This window comes from Crotalus tigris, unplaced genomic scaffold (assembly GCF_016545835.1).
Source record: "Crotalus tigris isolate CLP2741 ecotype Arizona unplaced genomic scaffold, ASM1654583v1 scf7180000017720.317629, whole genome shotgun sequence".
NCBI lineage: Eukaryota > Metazoa > Chordata > Lepidosauria > Squamata > Viperidae > Crotalus > Crotalus tigris.
In genome coordinates, this window is record NW_024096589.1 from 93,376 (window position 1) to 116,520 (window position 23,145).

At 38.6% G+C, this 23,145-nt stretch overlaps 1 protein-coding gene across 1 annotated transcript in view; it reads left to right on the forward strand.

Annotated features, from left to right (window-relative positions):
* The window catches only part of LOC120306134 (protein O-mannosyl-transferase 2-like), a 198,621-nt gene that overhangs the window by 73,973 nt on the left and 101,503 nt on the right, over positions 1-23,145 (forward strand). The window contains exons 8-9 of the mRNA XM_039338813.1: positions 15,624-15,738; positions 17,974-18,010. Coding sequence (XP_039194747.1) covers positions 15,736-15,738; positions 17,974-18,010 — 40 coding nt within the window. The 5' untranslated portion in view covers positions 15,624-15,735. The remainder of the gene's footprint in view (positions 1-15,623; positions 15,739-17,973; positions 18,011-23,145) is intronic.

Sequence of the window (23,145 nt, forward strand, 5' to 3'; positions counted from 1 at the left end):
TGGCAATTCCACTATAAAATCCATGGCTATTTCTCTCCAGGGGGCTGAGGGACTTGCCACTGTTTGCAATAGTCCTGGCACTTTCCCTTGCAACCTCTTTGCCGTGGCACATTTTGGACAACTGGCTATATAACTTTCAATGTCCTTTTTCATGGATGGCCACCAAAATTGCCGTTTAATTAAATGTAAAGTTTTTACAAATCCAAAATGCCCTGCTGATTTTGTGTCATGGCAAAGGTGCATGAAAGTTACTCTTTGAGTTGTTGGTATATATAACTTTTCCCCTACCCAAGGCAACCCGTCTCTCATTGTGCACACATTTTTGTTTTTCTGGAACCATTCATCTGTTTCCAAACTTTTTCTGAATTCAATTCCAGTTTGGCTGTCCAGTTGTGGTTTTATTTTGGCTTGGGTTCTTGTGGTTACTGGTGCTGCCAGTTGTGACTCTGCCATTATTGGTCTAGAGTCTGTGGTTCGTGCGCTGTTATATTGGGGCATGCGAGATAGTGCATCTGCCAGGAAGTTCTTTCTTCCTGGTAAATGTTTGAGCTTAAATTGGAATTGGTGAAAATGCTGGGACCAGCGGGCTTGTTTGGGATTGAGTTTCCTGGAAGTTTTCAGGGCTTCCAAATTTTTGTGATCAGTCCACACCTGGAAGGGGATTTTGTTGCCTTCCAGGAACTGTCGCCACGTGAGTAATGCCCAACGTATCCCATAAGCCTCCTTCTCCCATACGGGCCAGCGCTGTTCTGTTTCCGTGAGTTTCGTGGATGTATATGCACAGGGTTGCAATACTGCATCATCATTTTCTTGTAATAGCACAACCCCCACTGCCACATCACTTGCATCTGCCTGTATTACGAAGGGCTTGTCCATGTCTGGGTGCCTTAGTACTGGTTCGGCAGAAAAAAGTCTCCTTAGTTTCTCAAACGCTGCTTGGCACTCCATTGTCCATGTTAGTGGCTGGCTAGGTTTTACTGAGGATGCTCCCTTCGTTTTTAGTAAGTTATCATCAAATATAGATTTAAATTTAAATTTAGTAAGTTATCACCAAATATAGAAAACCCCAATTCTGCCTTCTCTGGATTCTGCCATAAGAGGGAGAGAAGGGGGAGAACAAAGGGGCTTTATGGCCCTCACTTCCTTCAGTATACTTCTAAGGAATTGAATGTGTTTATTGCAACCTCAAAGAGTTTGAATGTAACTAACACCAAAGAACCTTACCATAACAAAGGGGGCTATTTACCTTTCATGTAGTTTATCTGAAGTCTCCATCCAGACGGAAGAAAGGAACAAAGGGGTGGAATTGTGATGCCTGAAACTATCACTGGAAGGGGGGGTGATTGGGTGGGACTGCTGGGGAACCCCTTAAAACCTTGAATGGGAGAGCTTGGACCCCAAGTCCTGTCTAGCACGCCTGCAACCACTTCTTCTTAATAAAGGATTCCTGTTGGAAGAATTATTCCAAGAGTTCTGTCTTCTTAAGATGCAAAGTGGGGTGGGTCCTTACACACACAGAAGTTCGGTGGCTGTCAAAGGGTACATCTTTGGCTCGTTTTGTAGCATTATATAATAGTGTCATACAATTTTTTTGAAAGTAATAATGAGACCAATCTGTGTCAACAGTTAAAAACAGTAAAGAATGATGCCTTTTATTTGGCAGATATTTTCAAGAGATTTCATGATGTCAATTTGCAGCTTCAGGGAGCTGATAAGACTCTTATAGGTTGCCAAAGTATTGTGTCATTATTTATTGACAAACTTGAACTACTTCGTTATAATCTATTGAAGAGAGAATTTCATCAGTTTCCTGAATTATCATCTATAAAAGATGATGTAACTCCAGAGGATATTGACAGATTTAGTAGCCACCTCAACAAACTTAAATTGGACATGGAAAAACGATTTGAAGATATTTTGAAATTGAAGGTGTATGACTGGATGAAAAATCCTTTTACCGCAAATATTGAAGAGGCTGATATAACTTGCCAAGAAGAACTGTTAGAAATTAGATATGATGAAGAAAGTAAACATAAATTTGATAGTGGTGGATATGAAAACCTATGGCAAAGTAAAAAATGCCTGCCTTATATCCAAATATGTGGAAAATGATATTCAGTTTATTGATACCTTTCCCTACCTCATAGCTTGTGGAATCAGGCTTTAGTGCTGTTAATCATATTATGACCAAAGAAAGAAACCGCCTGAATATTTCCGAAAGAGGAGACCTTCATTTGTCCCTTACAAAAATTGAGCCAGATATCCAGTACTTAGTTTCGCAGCATCAGCCTCAGGGATCTCATTAATAATTTAATTAATTAAATGTAATTTCATCAGACTTCCTGTTTCTACAGTGGGGCAAAAAAGTATTTAGTCAGCTACCAATTGTGCAAGTTCTCCCACTTAAAAAGATGAGAGAGGCCTGTAATTGTCATCATAGGTAGACCTCAACTATAAGAGACAAAACGAGAAAACAAATCCAGACAATCACATTGTCTGATTTGGAAAGAATTTATTTGCAAATTATGGTGGAAAATAACTATTTGGTCACCTACAAACAAGCAAGATTTCTGGCTCTCACAGACCTGTAACTTCTTCTTTAAGAGGCTCCTCTGTCCTCCACTCATTATCTGTATTAATGGCACCTGTTTGAACATGTTATCAACTTCAGTCACACTCCAAACTCCACTATGGTGAAGACCAAAGAGCTGTCAAAGGACACCAGAAACAAAATTGTAGACCTGCACCAGGCTGGGAAGACTGAATCTGCAATAGGCAAGCAGCTTGGTGTGAAGAAATCAACTGTGGGAGCAATAATTAGAAAATGGAAGACATACAAGACCACTGATAATCTCCCTCAATCTGGGGCTCCACGCAAGATCTTACCCCATGGGGTCAACATGATCACAAGAACGGTGAGCAAAAATCCCAGAACCACACAGGGGGACCTAGTGAATGACCTGCAGACAGCTGGGACCAACGTAACAAAGGCAACCATCAGTAACACACTACACTGCCAGGGACTCAGATCCTGCAGTGCCAGAAGTGTCCCCCTGCTTAAGCCAGTACATGTCCGGGTCCATCTGAAGTTTGCTAGAGAGCATTTGGATGATCCAGAAGAGGACTGGGAGAATGTCATATGGTCAGATGAAACCAAAGTATAACTGTTTGGTAGAAACACAACTCGTCGTGTTTGGTAAGTAATTATTATTATATGCTTTAACTTGCTATAACTCTGCTTTATAAATTTTATAAAGTAAAGTTACTTCCCTACTTTATAAATCACCATTACTGTGGAATTGGTGGGCGGTTAGAAAATTTTACTACTAACAGAGATATAAAAGTGGGCGGTAGGTATAAAAAGGTTGACTACCCCTGCTTTAGTGTTTATTTTGGAAGAACCTTTAGAGATGATTCCTAAACTATGGGAAAAGATAGAAGAATATGGAGAAGTGGCAGGACTAAAAATAAATAAAGATAAAACTAAAGTAATAGTAAAAAATCTCACAGATAAACAAAAAAGGCAAAAACAGAGGTACAAATAGTGAAAAAAGTTAAATATTTAGGTATTCATCTTTCGGCTAAGTGTTTGTCAATAAAAGAAGACAATTATATAAAATTATTGAAGCAAATAAAGCTAGATTTGGAAAGATGGAAAAATCTCCAACTGTCAATATTAGGAAGAATTGCTACAGTAAAAATGAATGTGTTGCTGAAGGTTTTATTTTTATTTCAAACGATTCCAATAAAACTTGAGAGAAAATTCTTTCAAAATTTAAATTCATTGGTTTTGAACTTTATTTGGCAGGGGAAATAAGCTAGAATTAAGATGAAAACATTACAAGATGCTAAGGAAAATGGAGGCTTTGGGTTGCCGGAATGGACATTGTATTATCAAGCATCTGTGTTAACATGGGTGAAAGAGTGGATAACACTCAGAAATAAAAGGTTATTGTATTTAGAGGGACATGATTTACAATTGGGGTGGCATGCTTTTTTATGGTACGGGAAAAACAGAGTTCATAAGTACTTTCAAAATCATTTTATAAGAAATGCTTTGTTAACAATATGGGAAAAAATTAAAGCTAAAATATATTCAAAAATTCCAGGGTGGTTATCAACGATGGAGGCATTCATACATCCGAATCTGGTAGACTTTGAAAAAGTATGGACATATAAAGATATTTTAGATATTGATGGGAAATTAAAATCTAAACAAGAATTGGAAAATTTAGGAATAAATTTGTCCTGGTGGGCACATTTGCAGATACAAAGTAGATATGAAAAAGATGTAAAATCGTATGGATTTTACAAGGATCAAACTGTGTTTGATAAGATTTTGTTAACCTCAGATGAGAAATTAATTAAGAAAATGTATAATTTTTTGTTAATTTTAGATATAGAAAGTGAACAAGTGAAAGAAACAATGATAAGATGGGCAAAAAATTTTGGTTATGATATAGAATTAGAAAAATGGCAAATTTTATGGGAGAGAAACTATAAATTAACAATGTCAACTCCATATAAAGAAAATCTGTATAAAATGTTTTATAGATGGCACCTTCCACCAGCAAGATTAGCAAAAATGTTTAAAAATATGTCAAATAGATGTTGGAAATGTAAACATAACATAGGCACGTATTATCATATTTGGTGGACATGTGGGAAGGCAAAGGCCTATTGGAAAAGCATACATATGTGGTTAGAAAAAATATTGGGCGAACAAGTGGATTTTAAACCTGAACTTTTTTTACTAGGCATTATGTCTGAAAAGACTAATAAGCAGAAATTATATTTAATTCTACATATTACCACAGCAGCGAAAATAATTTTTGCACAATACTGAAAGAATGAAGGAAGAAACAATCATGAAAATATTGGAATGTGCAGAGATGGACAGACTAACTATGAGGCTGAAAGACAAAGAAGATACGGACTACTATCAAATTTGGAATTTATTTTATTCTTGGTTAGAGAAAATAATGAAGGATTAGGAATTGAATATGTATTAGCTTAGCAAACTTCAGACAACTTGTTGATTGGAAAAATTAACATATGCTGATGGAAAAAAAATTAATAAAAGATTGACAGAAAAAAAAAGAATGTGACGAATTCGCCAAGAAGCTGAACAGGATGGAGAAAGCGGCCTGGAATAGTTTCGTTGCAGTGGTTCACGGCTTTCTGGGCAATCATAAATCAGACTCTTAAAGAATTATGCCAAAATGAGATGCAGAATGTCCCTCAAAGTCCATATCATTGATGCTCATCTTGACAAATTCAAGGACAACATAAGTGCTTACTCAGAGGAGTAAGATGAGCACTTTCACCAGGATATACTGGACTCTGAACACCATTACCAAGGACAGTGTAATGAAAACATAATGGGAACCTATAGTTGGGACTTCTTCAAGAAAGCGATTTGCAGTATAGCCACAAATCTAGAAAATCTATTCATTTCTGAACCCTTTTGAGTGATTTTGACTGTCTTTGTGTATTTGCCATGCAAGTATATATTCTTTCTCTAACTGCTTAAAAAGATAATAATTTGCCTGTTTTGTCTATAAATATGAAACTTTTGTAGGCTGGTCACAAAATCAAAGTTGTGATGATTATAGCCATTTTTGTATAGGCTTTAGACACAAGCAGTTGAAATATAACACTTAGAAGCCAGGAACAAAAATTGTGTTACATAGTGCAATAGTCCAGTTGAACTGTATCATCTGTTAACAGTTTACAGTTTTCTTTCGATTGAATATTCAGTCAGAATATTCTACAATCTCCATCTATTTTTTTAAGAAAGTTCAGTTCTATACTGCCATCTCTAAGCCTTTTAAATTCATCTCCTTTCAACCTTCTCCAACAACCTTGCAATTCCCAAACAAAGCTCTTTCTCCTTCAATACTGCCAGCAACAAATTGACTTCCAATCCATCCAATTACAACTTTGATTTAACTGCAAGTATCTGTATCTGAGTATCGTCCTTAGGATGATTTATCGAATTATCAATTTTTTTAACTAATTTTTCATTCAGAGCTTGTAAGTTAAAAAGCTTTTTTTTGGAAGGTTTTCAAGAAGGCTTTGAGATTAAGTTGATCTAAGTTGATGTATAATGTGAATTCTACATCTACATGGTTGTCATTTTCATTTTTAATATAATCCAAATGTCTTTTATAGCAAGACTTTCCCAACAAAATGTAGGCAATTCTTCTCAAGACAGAGATAAGATAATATTTCCCACAATAAATAATAAGTAGAAACAAAAGAGAATTTGACCCTCTTTAGAGAGAGAGAAGAAAACAGAGATCAGAAATACATACAAGAACAAAATAAAGAAGCAAAAACTAATAGAATATAAAGTACTTTGATGCAGATGTAAATTAAATCAGATCACTTTCATTACCAAGGAAAAAAACTTTATGCTGTCAACTTCCATGGGGCAAAAGCAAAATTATTTCCTAACTCCAAAACAAAGCAATAACAAAGTTAAACAGTTCACAGTCCAACAAGAGGTTATAAAATAAATCAGCATTCAACTAGATGTCAAAGCGAGGAAAAAAACTTCAAAACTTGACATTAAAAACCAAGGTGCACTTAAAAAACAAACATCTGACAGGAAAAGATGGTGACCCGACTCTCCAATTGCTCTTATCAAGAATTGCAATTGTCTATATTCCTCTTCCCATGCAAGTACACAGTCATCTTGGGTCATTCCTAGTTGCTCTATTCCAGTGGTTCTCAACCTTTCTAATGCCGCGACCCCATAATACAGTTCCCCATGTTGTGGTGACCCCCAACCACTTATACATCACTGGGTACCAGGGGCGTGGCCAAAGAAAAGGGGGAAAAAATGGCAGACAGCCTTGTTTGGCGACCCCCGTGAAATAGTCGTTCGACCCCAAATGGGGTCCCCACCCACAGGTTGAGAACCACTGCTCTATTCAAATCTGGGAAATGTGCTGCCAAATAAATGGCTTTGGAAGCAAAGTCAGCTGTTTTTTGGCAGGAGAGAAATTAATCCTGCCACTTGGTGCATCATTTTCTGGAGGATTCTCCTCTTTATCATCTCTGTTGCTCTTCTCCACTCGTTCAAGGGTCTCAGAATCTTTTTTGTATCGTGACCAGAATTGGATGCAATATTCCAAGTGGCTTCACTAGTGCAATATAAAGTGGTGCTATTGCTTTGCATGATCTTCAAACTATGTTGAGGCAACCTAAGACTGTTACTGTTTTTGACAGCTGCAGCACACTGCTGGCTCATACTTAAGTGGTGGTCTGCTAGGATACTTACAACCCTCTCATAGTTTCTACTATTGAACCAGATAAAGTCTATTCTGTATCTCTGTGTTTGGTGTTTTTAGCTATGTGTAGGACCTTACTTTTCTCATCACTGAATTGTATTTTGTTGGATAGGGCCCAGTACAAGTCTTTCAAGGTCCTTCTGAATCTTGATTGTATTATCTATTCTTCCCAACTTTGTGTTGTCTGCAAATTTGATGAGTTCCTTTACTACCCCTCATCTAGATCATTTATGTAGATGTTGAAGAGTACTAAGACAGAACCTTGAAGTATCCCACTGTATGCTTCCCTCATTGTGTCAAGTCTGCAATGAACCTGGCTGCAGCCATTTTTTTTGTTTCGGGTTTCCACAAGGGGATGAGGGAGAAGGTATTTCTGGTAGTTTAAACATGAGCAACTCTTGTGGGAACCATGATCATTCCCATGCTGAAGGATCGTTGAGTTAAAAAAGCCTGCCAAGGCGTTCTGTTGGGCATGGGAAGGATTAGATCTGGTTTCACTATTGAACGTGCCTATATTATGTATCCAATAAACACGTTCTTTGAGAAACTTTCTTGCCTCAGAGTTCTGATTTGTTTGGTCTTATTGATTGGAACCATGGCATTAAACCAGATCTCATAAAGCCTTTTTCTAAGAGGTCTTGAGTCCCAGTTTGCTTTGGGAGAATGGCATGGGCTCGGCCGAAGACCCGGATGACCCAACCTGAGAATTTGGGGCAGCAAGAAGGAGCTCTAGCCCTCAGGGACCTTGGTCGGGTTGAGGCAGGAGCAGGAGCAGGAGCACTCGGGTTGAGGCAGGAGCAGGAGCACTCCCAAAGCTGCTGAAGCTGAATTTCCGCTGATTTTGTCCCACAGTCTTCTGTCATCTGCGCCAAGAAAGGTGAAGAGGATGGTAGGATGGGACAAATCTGGAGAATGGAGATACCTGATGGCAATCCATAGCCACTTGGTTGAGAAGCTGAGGGAGATGTTCGACCGCCTTAACATAAAGGAGGGGGAAGCTCGAAGGCTTGGTCATAGCATAGGAAACCCATAAGTCGCGCATGCTCCGTCCCTCTCTTCGGAGTTTAAACCTGATTGCAATGGCCTGTGCTGCTTCGCCATAACCCAGACCAGCCTCGACATCAAGTCCGGTGCCCAGGCAAAGACACATGAGCCCTGGACTCCAGCAGAGAGGGTTGCAAAGACTGGCACAGCCTCAGTATCAGTGACCTGCTTTGTGTCCCCATACTGGGGTCAGCAGCCAGTGGATCTGCCTCCCATCAAGCCCATGTTTGATGGAGATTCAGATAAGTTACCTTTCTTCTTGAATCAGGTGTGGGCTCATTTGAATCGCTATGCTCCTGCATACCCTGACGATTCCACGATAGGGGAGAAGGAGCTCCAGCTGAACGCCTTCAGCTACCAGCATCTTATAATAGTGATGATGATGGTGAGGACAACCCGATGGTAAGTTGGCCCATCCTACCTTTTGCCATTTCCAAGATTATAGTACCAAAGACTGGGGCGCAGACTGACTTGAACGTCCTAATAGACTCTGTTTGCACAAGGTGCTTGATCAGTCTCCCCACTATACTAAAGCTGGGAATCCGTGCCAAGCTGTTGCCCATAGCAATGAAATTCAACCAGGCAGATGGTTCCTTAATGGGGGGGTTCCCCTGTGACACATGTCACTGAACCTATCCATTTAGAGATGGGGCAACATTGGGAGATGATCTGTTTTGTGGTCATTCCAAAAATGACTGAGACTGATTCTGGGACTAGCGTGGCTTGATAAGTGGCACCCCACCATTTGGTAGGAGAACAGGATGAGGACCTTGAAGCTAGTGACAGGGCCCCTCCCACCTTCCAAGACCAGCCAGATCAAGAGGATAACAGACGCTGAGAGAGAGAGAGAAGATGATTAGGTTTCTAAGAGCCAACACAGAACACCCAGGATCCAACTCATTCTGATGGAATACCAGGATCTAGCAAGAGCTTTTAGCAAAGAGGATTGTGACATACTTCCCCCTCACTGAACTACCAATTGTGCTATTGAGATACTGCTATTTAAGGAGAAGAAAGATGGTCTTTGATGTTATGCGTGGATTTTGAAGCTGAATATGGAGAATATGTACCCCCTCCCTTTGATGAAGGACATGTTAGCCCACCTCGCAAGGGGGAAAATCTTTACCAAGCTGGATTTAAGAGAGAGGCTTATTATCAAGTGAGAATCGGGGAGGGGAACGAGTGGAAGACTGCTTTCAATTTGCCCCCTAAGAAGTTTCCAGTTTAAAGTGATGCCTTTTGGCCTTCAAGGGGCTCCCGCAGTATTCATGCAGCTGATCAATCAAGTGCTGCATGATCACCTCTACAAGGGCATCTTGATGTTATCCTCATTTACACAGAAACCATGGAGGAGCACGTGAAATTGGTCCGGGAGGTGCTAAGGAGGCTTTTAAAGGCAAACCTCTATGCTAAATGTGAATTCCACCAGTCCCACCTTGGCTATTTAGGATACCGGATTTCCAATGAAGGGGTGGAAATGGACCCTGCCAAAGTCAAAGCTGTATTAGAATGGCAGCCTCTGAGAACTCGCAAGCAGCTACAAAGATTTTTGGGTTTCGCAAACTTTTACCGGCAGTTCATTCATTCTTTTGCCACAATAGCTTTATCGATCACTGAACTACTAAAAATGGGTAAGGGAGGAGGGAGGCCTTGCCCCGGTCAACCTTTGAAATGGACCACAGAATGCCAAGCGGCATTCAAACAGCTAAAAAGACTATTTGCGGAGAAACCAGTCCTCACACACCCCGACTCCAAAAAGCAATTCATCATCCAGGCTGATGCTAGTGATGTTGCAGTAGGTGCTGTACTCCTACAGAAAAATGACAAAGGAAACCTACAACCATGTGCCTATACCTCAAAAAAGCTTACAGACACAGAAAGGTGATGGGAGGTATGGGAGAAGGAAGATTTTGCAGTAAGGTGGGCATTACTCACATAGTGGCATTTTCTAGAGGGGAGCAAAATTCCTTTCGACGTATGGACTGATCATAAAAATTTAGAGGCACTAAAAACCCCATGGAAGTTATCTCCAGAACAGATCTGATGGACACAATACTTCAACCGTTTTAACCGGGGGGGAAAGAACTTCCTGGCTGATACACTCTCCAGAATGCTCCAGTACAAAAGCTGCCATGAAGAAGTGCTTAATGCAATTATTCCCTTACTGCAAAAGGCCTCTCAAGTAACCTAGGCATCAATTACAGGTTCAGTCTAGTGAGTCTGATAGCCACTTGACTCAAAGACTCAAAAACAAACTGAAGACAGACCCCTGTTTCACTGATAACAGACAATTGTTGACCTATCAAGATGGACTAGCATGGAAGGGGTCTAAGTTGTATCTCCCTGTGCTCTAAGACTCCAAGCCCTCCAGCAAAGCCATGATGCTAAACAAGCTGGCCACTTTGGGTTCCTGAAAACTCTACATTTAGTGAGATGGCAATTCTGGTGGCCAGGGATGAAGAAAGTTATGTGAAAAGTTGGGCAATTTGTGCTGCTATGAAAAAATGACCTGGAAAATCACCTGGGCTATTGCAGCAAATGGCAGACCCTTCCCAAACCTTGGAAGAACTAGCACCTGGATTTTATTGAGAGCAACAGAAATACTGTTATTTGGACTGACATAGACCTTTTTTGAAGCAGGCTCATTTCATCCCTTGTTCAGGACTCCCTTCTACCCAGAAGCTTGCCAAGCTATTTTTGAGGCATGTTTACCAGCTCCAAGGAGTGCCAAAAAGGATTATATCGGACAGGAGAGTCCAATTCACCACCAAGTTCTGGAGAGAGTTATAAAACTGATTGGATCGATCCAGGGACTCTCCTCCACTTTTCATCCGAGCACAAATGGATTGGCTGAATGTACGAATGCAATAGTGGAACAGAACCTTAGATGCTAGGTCAACTATCAACAGACTAATTGGGCAGACCTCCTGCCTTTTGCTGAAGTAGCCTACAATAATACAGTTCATAGTAGCACTGGTCTAACCCCATTTAAGAAAGCAACTGGCAAGGAATTTGTTCTTATGCCTCAGGAAACCCCCCCCCCATCACAGACTTTAAATCAATGGGTGATGTCCTTTACAAAGTGTTTGGGTAAACTTTAAGCGAGCCTTGTCCCAAGCTGCTAAAGTATACAAGGAGCAAAGCCAACAAGAGAGAGATCATTTCATGTAGGAGAGAAAGTCTACCTATCTACTAAATACCTCAGGTTGAAGCTGCCCAGTAAGAAATTGGTCCTTTTTCCATAGTCAAAATTATTAATCCTGTCACAATTGAATTAAAACTCCCACGGCTGTTAGGAAAAGTTCACCCCATTTTCCTCTGCAGTTTGTTAAAGCCAGTCTCAGAATCCACATTGAGGCCAATTCTGAAAAAAGCTCCAAGGCCATTATGGTGGAGGGTGAGACTCATTATGAAATAAAACGCAATCTTGATTCTAGATTGTATAAAGGGAAATTGCAGTATTTAGTGCAGAAGAAGGGGTATCCTTTATCGGAAGCTACTTAGGTGAAGAGAGGGGATGTAAAAGCAAAGAGATTGATACGGAAGTTCTATGATAAACATCCTCAAAAGCCTAGAGGGGATTCTTAACTTGGGCTTCTGTTTTCTTTGCAAGATTTGCTTTCTTTGGAGGGGGGTCCGACTGTAAACTCTGCAACGAACCTGGCTGCAGCCATTTTTTCATTTTGGGTTTCCACAAGAAGGGGAGGGGGGAGAAGGTATTTCTAGTAGTATAAACATAAGCAACTCTTGTGGGAATCAAGGTCATTCCCCTGCCAGAGGGACAGAGGAGGATTGTTGACTTAGAAAAGCCTGCCAAGGGGTTCTATTGGGCAGGATGACTAGAGGGGTGGGAATTGTTACATTGTATTACTTTGATTCTTGGGGAGGAAAGTTTAGATCTGGTTTCACTTTTGAACATGCTGATATTATGTATCCAATAAACATGTTCTTTGAGGAATTTTCTTGCCTCAGAGTTCTGATTTGTTTGGTCTTATTGATCAGAATTATGACATTATATAGATGTTCCATTGAGGATTACCCATCAAGTATGGTTAGTCAGCCAGATGCGAATCCATCTGGAGATGGTATTATCTATCCCACATTGTTCTATCTTACCAAGAAGTAGGCTGTAGTTTACTTTGCCAAATGCCTTACTGAAGTCTAAATAATGTCCACAGCATTTTCTTTATCTATGAGTTTAGTCACTTTGTCAAAGAAGGCAATAAGATTAGTTTGCATGTTTTTTTATAAACCCATGTTGGCTTCTAGTAAATATCTTGTTCATTTCTAGGTACTGACAAATGCAATGCTTGATTATCTTTTCCAAGATCTTTCCAGATATTGAAGTCAGGCTGCGTACTATATAGTTTCCAGGATCCACTTTTTCTCCCTTTTTTGGAACCACGTTAGCTCTTTTCTGGTTCTTTGGTATTTCCCCAGTGCTCCAGGAGCTTTGAAAGATTTTGTTCAATGGTTCTGAGATCACATCTGCCAACTCCTTCAGAATCCTGGGATATAGTCCATCTGATCCTGGCGATTTGAACCCATCTAGAGTAAATAGGTGTTCTCTTATCATTTTCTTGTCTATTTTAATTTACATTCCTATTCTGTCTTAGTTTTAGTTTAAAGCCCTTTAGATAAGCTGAGCCAGTTATTTTCCTAACACATTCTTCTTGTGAGTTCTTGTGAGATGCAACTCATACCCTGCCAAAAGCCCTTCATGTAAGTAATGCACACCGTGGTTTTGGAATCCGAAGCCCTTTTGACCACACTATCCCATAATCCAGTGGTTTACTTCTAAAATCCCTTGTTCCCTCATTGAATATTGATTTTCTGTTGGAAGTACAGATGCAAATACCACCTGTGCTCCTAACTCTGGCTAATTGTGTCAAGCTGTTCACAGTCTCTTAATATTGTTTTCAGAGTTTGTCATATCATTCATCCCCATATGAAAGAGGATAAAGAGATAATAGTCTGTAGGCTTGATCATTTTAATAAGCCTCTCAGTCACATCTTTGATCTTTGCTCCTAGGAGATAACATACCTTCCTAGAGTGATTGTCTGCTCTACAAATTGCTGGTTCCATTCCTCTGAGAAGTGAATCCCCTATCCCTAACATAGTGTTTTCCTTGGGGAAGATTGGACTACTTTTCTTCCTGTCAATGGAACACTTGCTGATGTCCTTTCTCCAGGCATCTACATGCTTTCTTCAAGCAGGAAGATATGAAATCAATTATTCAGCTGTAATGGGGCTGGACTGGACCTGATAGCAGAGACATTGTTCTTGGGGGTTTTTTCCTATGAGAAACATTTGCCATTGCTCTATCTAAAGCTTCATTTTTTTTCTATAGTTGTTTGTTTCTTATTGTGTTCAGTTTGGATGCAGTCTTCTTCCATTGGTTGGAGTTTCTTGTTTTGTTGGTTGAGTCTCAAACTGGCAAGAGTTGCCTCTAGACCCTTGATTTTTTTTTTTCAAGTAATTTAGTTTACATTTGATGCATGTATACTTTGGATCTTCTATGAACATGAATACATATATGGAATATACTGTGTCAATCACAACAGACTTTTTTCCATGACTATATTTTTTTTCAAGATTATATTTTTCTTCTTCCAATTGCTAAAATTTAAAAAATTCTAAAACTTTATTGAAAAATTACAAAACTTTTCAAAAATTTAAAGTTTTTTTCAATTATTTTTAAAATTCTAAAACATTCAATTCTTAAATATTAGTCTTTTGTCCCTGTTGTGGCCAGTGTTGAAGAAAAATCTAAATGCAAATGAGTTTGCCCTCGAGATACAGTTTGTAATCCACAAAAGAATGACAGTTGTTGATCATAGAATAGAACAGTGGTGGCAAACCTATGGCACGGTGCCAGTGGCGGCACTCAGAGCCCTCTCTGTGAGCACGTGCGCCATTGCCCCAGCCCCGCCTCCCCCCATGGCTCCCTCCTCATCAGCAGCCCCCCTTGAGGAGAGTCGCCCTCGAGTGCAGCCCCGTGAAGCAGCATAGCCAAAGTCATGGCAGCCAGGCAGCAGGGACAAGACTGCCCTCATGCCCCATCATGTGTAATTGATGCTGCGGGGCGCAGGCAGAGGGCGTGGCCACCATGGCACTCCTGGGCCGCCTGGGCGATGTGCGGCAGGCTGTGGAGGTGGTGAGTGGCTCTGTGAGTGGGTGGGGTGGGAGGGGAGAAAATGGCGGATCGCCGCCTTTGGCGACCCCCAAAAAGTGGTCGATCAACCCCAAATGGGGTCGCGACCCATAGGTTGAGAACCGCTGTTCTAGGTTTTAAATCCCATTCTTGACTCTTGTGTTGAAGACTTTTAATTCCTGCTCTTTAAAAGTACTTGGAAGTTGTAGCTGGTCCAAAATGTTATGAGTTATGCTAAATGTTATACCCAACAGACAGTTATGAATATACCTTTGTTCATCTATATAACTCTGCAAGGAGTTTATATAGCCGTTCATCTCCACAAAGGCAACTCTGGGCAGCATACAATAGATAAAATAGTAAATAAAAAACAAATAAAAACCTAAAGAGTCACAATAATAGCATAAAAATACTAACCATAGGTGAAGGAAGGATAAAAATAGCCCCCTCAGCAATATAATTCATAAAGTAGTAAGTTCTACTTTTATTAATACTTTTGTGTTTCCATCTTTAAGTATATTTATAATTAGTTTTATCAACTGACGTTAAGTTTGAAACTGTCAGAAACATAGTAATTTCTATATTTTTTTATTTACAACGTTACAAGAATACTCATGATGACAGATGAGAAATCAATTGTATGAGTCTAGGGCTGCTGACATTTCACTCACATCCACTTGCACAAGGCTGGTAGAAAGTTACCATATCCAGTGTAATAGCAGACAGAAGGCTCAGAAACAATGAAAAATAAGTGCTTGGATTCAGTTTTTTGGAGTGGAGCCCAGTCTGCCTCATTCATATATGACAATTATAATCAGTAAAATGGAAATAGTTTACAAATTATATTCTACTGCAAAGAAAATGTAGTTTGACTCAGCTACTTCAGGGATACAGATCTTCCTTTACTCCACTTTGCCAAATATTCTTAAAATAGGGGAAAAAATGAGAATAAAATAGTATGTTTTAAATTTCCCTCAAATTTCCATTTTAGGAGATTGTATCCTTGAATTTTACAACTTTTTAGAAACAGTCTGATTTTGAAAAAAAGTTTTATTTTCTGGTTTAAAAATGACTATCTATGACAACTTAATATCTGAATTATTGCTCTGTCCTTATTTTTTTATAGAAATGGCAGTGCCAAGATAGTATCAAATGTTATTATAGATAAAGAAGAAGAAGAGGACGACCAGTTTATAGTGAAAGCAGAACAGCAACTACCTGAAATAGCAGAACTGAAAATGGTTAGTTTATGTGCTTGCTCATTTAAATATGAAATCATGAATGTATTGTCAACTGTTTTGCTTTCGTTTTCTTTGTGGAATTTCAGTAGGTTACTTTCCACTTTATGTCTGTCTCTTGAATGCTCAAAACTACAGATAGAGACATTTTCCAATTTTGGTTCATCTAAAATAGAAGATTTTCAGTTATCTTTAGAATGGTGTATATACCTAATCTTAAGAAATCAGAACAGAAAAATATGGATGTTACATTATGTCCCCAATGTACAAGGGAACCCATTAATACCCTAATAGATTCATCGATGTATATTTGAAGAGTTCTAACTAGGACAAAACTGGTCATATACTAGGATCAATGTAAATAAAATTTTTCACTTCTTGACAAATACAAGAAAAATATTAGGCTGGTTTGTCCTCAGAATTTGATGGATATCTGAAGTCAGTGGAAGATCTTGCTGACACTTCGGTATTTATTTCTGTGTGAATATGATTGGTTCTCCCATCAAGTTCTACTAGATAAAGAGAAGCCAATTAAAAATGAGTCAAACATACTTGTTCATTTATTTATTGAGGAAAATGATCCAAAGTTATGATTTATGTGTGACAAAAGTATATGAACCTTTAGGATTATCACTTCATTAGAAAGGGAAAATAAAGTCATCTATGTTTCATGAATGGGATGATAATCAGATGTGAGTATGACAACAAAATGTTTAAAAAACATTACCTGGAGAAACACCTTTTTCATATGTTAAGATGCCTGCCAATTGTTACAATCATCTTCACAGATATTTTTTCCCGGATGCTGCTCTCCACAGTGATATGGGGGACAGCTACATACAAAGCTTCCTCCATAGTAGAGTTTGCTGTACAGAATGCCTAATATCCTCACTACCTGATATCATCGCAAAAGCCTACTACTTCCAATAGAGTTTCAGTGTGGAGAAAAGCAAAGTTTTACATTTAGGCAGGAAAAATCAAAGGTACATATATATATATTGGGCAAGACTGGGCTTAAAAACAGTAACTGTGAGAGGGATCTTGGAGTCCTAGTGGACAATCACTTAACCATGAGCCAGCATTGTGCAGCAGCAGCCAAAAAAGCTAATAAAATCCTGGGTTATATAAACAGAGGCATAGAATCAAGATCACGTGAGGTACCTCTTTATAAAACCCTAGTAAGACCACACCTGGAATATTGTAGCCAATTTTGGTCACCATATCACAAAAAAGATGTTGAGAGTTTGGAAAAGATTCAGAGAAGAGCAACTAAAATGATCAAAGGCCTGGAGACCAAAACACATGAAGAACGGCTGCAGGACTTGAGTTTGGCTAGTCTAAAGAAAAGAAGAAACAGGGGAGACATGATAGCAGTATTCCAGTATTTGAGGGGCTGCCACAAAGAAGGAGTCAAACTATTCTCCAAAGCAGCAGAGGGCAGGACAAGAAACAATGGTTGGAAACTGATCAAAAAGAGAAGCAACCTGGAATTAAGGAGAAACTTCCTGATAGTGAGGACAATCAACCTGTGGAATAGCTTGCTCCCAGAAATCGTGGGTGTTCCATCCATGGAGATTTTTAAAAAGAGGCTAGACAGTCACTTGTCTGAGATGGTATAGGTTCTTCTGCTTGAGCAGGGGGCTGCACTAGAAGACCTCCAAAGTCCCTTCCAGCTCTATTCTATTCTAAGCTATTCAATAGATTTGTTTTATTAATCAATTCTTTATTCAGGTATTACTGAATTTATTATCAAATTGTATGAGCTTTATTATTTCCTTAGTTTCTGTTATTTTGTTTTTATTGATGTGCTTCTTGGTATATAAATATTATCACAGAAAATTATGTATGAAAAAATGAAAAGAATCTGCATGTATATGCATATATGAAAGAAATTGCTACTTATGGAACAGAAGATGAAGTGATTTCCTGCACATTCTTAAAATATGCTATAAAAGATTTACAATGAGGATAGTTATTTTCTGCAATTACATAATTTTGGATTTTACCTGTTGAATGAACTTATTGAACCTTTAACAATTTGGACACCTCAGCCTAAAACATGAATAATTCCATCAAATCTTGTTAGAATATGTTTATTATATTCTTAGAGTAAGAGAAATATAGTTCCAAGTATTACTCCTTTTGAAGTATCAAGTATTAAAACATTGCAATTTATTGATCACATTAATATGAACCTTCTTTCTGTAATTCAGAAACCTTTCTGTTTATCTAATTTAGGAGACAACAGTAGATCTTGAAGAAGATGAGAAACATGGTAAGTGTTTTGTTCAATAATATTTTTCTGTATGTGTTCATTTTCACTCATCCATCATATAGCTAAATTTCAGAAAACAGAACTGGCTTAGTTGAAAGTCATATTTTCTTTAGCTCTGCCTTTTCTTACTTTTAATAAAGTTCCTTAGATATTTAGTTTTTTGTTCATCACTTTCCATTATTTAATATACTACTTGATCCAGCTTTTGTTTATTTGTTAACAATTTCCTTTCATTGCAGCCTAGTATAATAATTATTTTCATGGTTTCTATGGATTACATTTCATATTTGCATCTGTACAGAACATACTTTAGCTAAACCAAAAGGTAGTAACCCTCTTCCTACTTAATTATAATCCAGTTTCTTTTTCTCTCCCATTCTGGTAACCTTGGAAGAAGCATTCCCCAGAATGTGCTTTACTTGTTTCCTAAAAAAAATAAAATAAAAGATTTCTGCTATTTCCTTTTCTTATCTCTTTTTAATATCCCCATTATGAGAATGAGGTATTTTATCTTGAAAATCCCACATCAGATCCTGTTATATAAATAATTTAGTACATGATTTAAATTAAATATGGCATTATTCTTTTTTCACGAATAGATAATTACAGAAACTTTATACCATAGGTGTGTAGAAACCACTGTTTTCACTTGCTCTTTGGGAGCAAGCCTGAAAACAACTCTTACCATTTGGGGTGCACCAACAATTAATGTTTGTAAGGATCCACTTCCTGCCCATTAGGACTTTTTCAGCTGCTCAATCTTTGCCAAAGAAAAGCTTAATATACATAAACATTAGAAGTTAAGTTGATCTCCTACTAATGCCTTTCTATCCAGTCCAGTAACCAATCAGTATTGTCTAAAGGCTCATTTAAGAAGGTGATGGTAGGAAAGAATTACAGACAGAAAACAGAGCTTCCCTTCCACTCTCCATAACAATTCTTGGATAAGGCAAGAATAGGTATAGGTAGTTCTCAACTTTCAACAATTGAACCCAAAATTTCCATTGCTAAGTAAGTGAGTTTTGTTCCACTTTGCAATTTTTCATGCCACAGTTAAGTGAATCACTGCAGTTGTTAAGTTAGTAACCCAGTTGTTAAGTGAACTAGTTTCCCCATTGACTTTACTTGTCAAAAGGTTGCAAAAGGTGATCACAAAACACGGGGACACTGCAGCCATCCTAAATACATACCAGTTGCCAAACATCCAAATTTTGATCATATGACCATGGGGATGCTGCAGCAGTCATAAGTATAAAAAATAGTCATAGGTCACTTTTTTCAGTACTGTTGTAAATTTGGACTGTCACTAAACTGGTCCTAAGTTGAGGACTACCTGTAATCTGTAAAGAAACTCAGGATAGGTTGTTTCCAAATGTTACATATCCATCCCCCACGGTGGGCCCTTCTATAGCCCCAAATCAGCAGGTGAAGCAACTGTGTGCTTAGAATTAATTGCATTATTGCTGCTATTGGTCCAAATCAGACTATATTTATGCCTGGAGGAACCACCAAACTCTCATCAAGAAATCCAGGGCATTGGCTTGCTCATGTGAAAGAAGATATTCCTTTCAAGAAAGCAGGGCCAATAAAGGTGATAATAGGACTTCATGAACCGTATCATGAAAGAACAATGCATAGTTATGGAAGTCAAGCAAATGGTCAGAAGGCTGCTTCAGTTCTAGAGGAAGATAGCAACATCTTTGAAACATAGACATTCTTGGGATAATTTTTCTTGGTCAATCAGTTGTGAGAAGGGAAATGATGGTGTTACATTTTCTTCATTTGTATATTGTCTGCTGAATATAGATCAGTAGAAGAAAGAATCATTGCAATGGCACTTTCCAGCTTCACAAGCACTGACAGGTTCAGAGAACTCTCTTTTGGTTGAGGCAATCCTGTGTTGTATATAGCACACACTAGTTGTTTCAATCAACATGTATAAAGAAGAACATCACAGTCACACCTTTCTGTCATCTTGTTAATTAGAACATCTAACTCAACTTATTTCTTTAAGAGGCTAATTATACTAGGGATGTTATATACTTTTTCTAATAAAGACAGTAAAATTGACAGAGGGTTTGCTCAAGGTTCTATCCTGAAAGGTGAAAGAAAATGACCAGAAGGTAGCTCTTGACTGTAATTCACCCAACATTTATAGAATGCATAGCTCCTGTGGATAAGATTGCCCCCCTTGGCATTCTGAAAAGCCTCAAAAACTTGCCTTAAGTGGGTATTAGACTGAGTGCCATTTTTCATTATCTTATACTGTTTTGAAGATATTTAATTTCTTTTATGAATTTTCAATTTTAATGTTTTATTGTTAACCACCTAGAGCTGATTGAGACGGTGTAAGCATTATATAAATAAATGAAAAAGTATTCCAAATGAATAGTCTACTGTAAGTGTGATTGAGAGAAATGTGATTGAGGGATCCTTGGTGCTGTCTAAGCTTGGTTGTTTTCTTGCAGATGTTTCATTACCCAAATAAGGTAACATCAGTGTTGCTGATGATACCTAGTGTGGATAATGAAAGGACCCCTCATTTCAATCGTGAGCTACAAATATTCCATTACAGCTGGATGGAAAATAGCTGAAGAAAATGGGCAAAAATTGATATAGCTCATGATCACAGAAGCATACCTTAGATCAGACATGTCAAACTTGCGACGTCACATGATGTTGGACAACATATCGGGACGGTTTTGCCATTGCCGGCAATGGGGTGGGCATGGCTTCTGCATGATGCATCCGGCCCACAGGCCGGCAGTTTGACACCCCTGCCTTAGATTAAACAAATACCAACACACCATGGGAAACCTCAAGGAATATTACCCCAGAGCACATGGAGAGGCTGGACACCACCATCTTGAGTACTTCCTAGAGATGTGCCAAAAAATGGAAAACCAAACTTAAAAATAAACTCCTCAAACTAAAATCAAAATCAAAGAAGCACTAGAGCCCAAATGTGTAGTCAACATGTCCAGTCATCCACTATCCATGGCAGAACACAATATTCTACAGAAAGATCTCAACTATAATACAGATGATGCCAATCAATTGGAATTCTTTGCAGCCTTAGAAGGAGCATTTGAAACTGCTAGACTGCCCATAGAGATCCATTAGACAAACCATCATACCACAGACCAGAAGAAAACAAAAACAAGTTACATCAGAGGACAGAGCAGCCGTCAAAAGCCTAAAGAAGGACCAGACTATCATCTTCCCACCAGCAGACAAAGGCCGAATCATGGTTATTATGGACAGATCGCAATATATACAAAAAGTGAAAGAATTATTAGAACGCTAATAAATTTACATCCCAGTGAACACCAACCAATAAACAACCAGATCAAGAGAACTCTCAGTGACTCACTAAGAAAGCCAAATTACTAAAGAGGAATAGTGGTGATGAAAAGCAGTGGACCCAGCTCCCACGCTTCTTTGTATGCCCCCAAATACATGTCTGATATACCTGTCCCTCCAATTGTTACCATTACCAGAGACCTCTAACTACAAGATCACAAAAGAACTAAAAAAAAACACTTGGGCTCCTCACAAGGGAAAGTACACATCCCATCAACTCCCCACTACAATGCCTTCAAAGAATAACACGTGACAATAGATGAGGTCAAAACCATAGTCTCTTTTGATATCACAGCTGTTTTCAGGTCCATAGACCTGGAATTAGCCAAGAATCTCTGACATTACTTTGTAGCACATCTGACTTAACAAAATACATGAAGATTTGAAATACCCAGAATCATGAATGTTATCAACCTCTGTCTAATCATATACTTTCAATTCAACAGACAAACCTATCAACAAATTAAATGTATGCCTATGGATCATTACTTTCAGTAGAGATTGTAATGCAACATCTGGAATCAATAGTAATTCCACAAATACAACCCTAAATATGGATCAGATATGTAGATGATACCATCACTATAATAAAAAAGGACCAATTAGAAAACACCCATAAAACCTTCAACAACAAGAAGAAAAAAACAACTCATTACCCTTCCTGGATATCCTGATCTGCAGGGACTATAATGGCAAATTGGAAACACAAGTGTACCAAAAAGTCATCCACACTTACCAAGTATTCCACTATCAAGGTAATAACCTAACCCCAATCAATCAGAATAGAGCTGGAAGGGACTTTGGAGGTCTTCTAGTCCAACCTCTGCTCATGCAGGAGATCTTATACTGGCTGTCCAGTCTCTTCTTAAAAACGTCCAGAGATAAAGCACCTATACTGCTGAAGGCAAGCTGTTCCACTGGTTAATTGTTCTCACTGTTAGGAATTTTCTCATCCATTGTTTCTTGTCTTGCCTTCTGGTGCTTTGGAAAATAAGTTGACTCTCTATTCTTTATGGCAGCCCCTCAAATACTAGAATACTGATATCATGTCACCCCTAGTCCTTCTTTTCTCTAGACTAGCCATACCCAGTTCCTGCAACCATTCTACATAGATTTAGTCTCCAGGCTTTTAATCATCCTAGTTGCTCTTCTCTGTATTTTTTCCAAACTCTCAGAAACTTTTTTGTAATACGGTGACCAAAACTGGGTGCAGTATTCCAGGTGTGGTCTTAGGTTTTATAAAGCGGTACTAATAACTTCATGTGATTTTGCTTCTATGCCTCTTTTTATACAATCAATAATTGTATTAGCATTTTTGGCTGCTGCCACACACTACTGGTTCATATTTAAGTGATCATCCATTAACATTCCAAGATCCTTCTCACAGTTACTGTTTTTGAGCCAGGTTTTACCTAATCTGTACTTGTACCTTTGGTTTTTCTTGCCTAAGTGTAAAACCTTGCTTTACTCCACATTCAGTCTTGTTGTTGGATAAGGCCCAAGTCTGTCAAGATCTTTTTTGGATCCTGAGCTTGTTGGCTATTCCTTTTAGCTTAGTGTTATCTGCAAATTTGATGACATCTAAGTCATTTATGAAGATATTGAAGAGTACTGGGCCTAAGACAGAGCCTTGTGGTACCCCACTGCTTACTTCCCACCATGTAGATGTAGTACCATTAAGAACTATCTGTTGAGTGTGGTTTGGCAGCCAGTTACAAATCCATCTGGTGGTATTGCTGTCTATCCCACATTTTTCTAGCTTACTAAGAAAT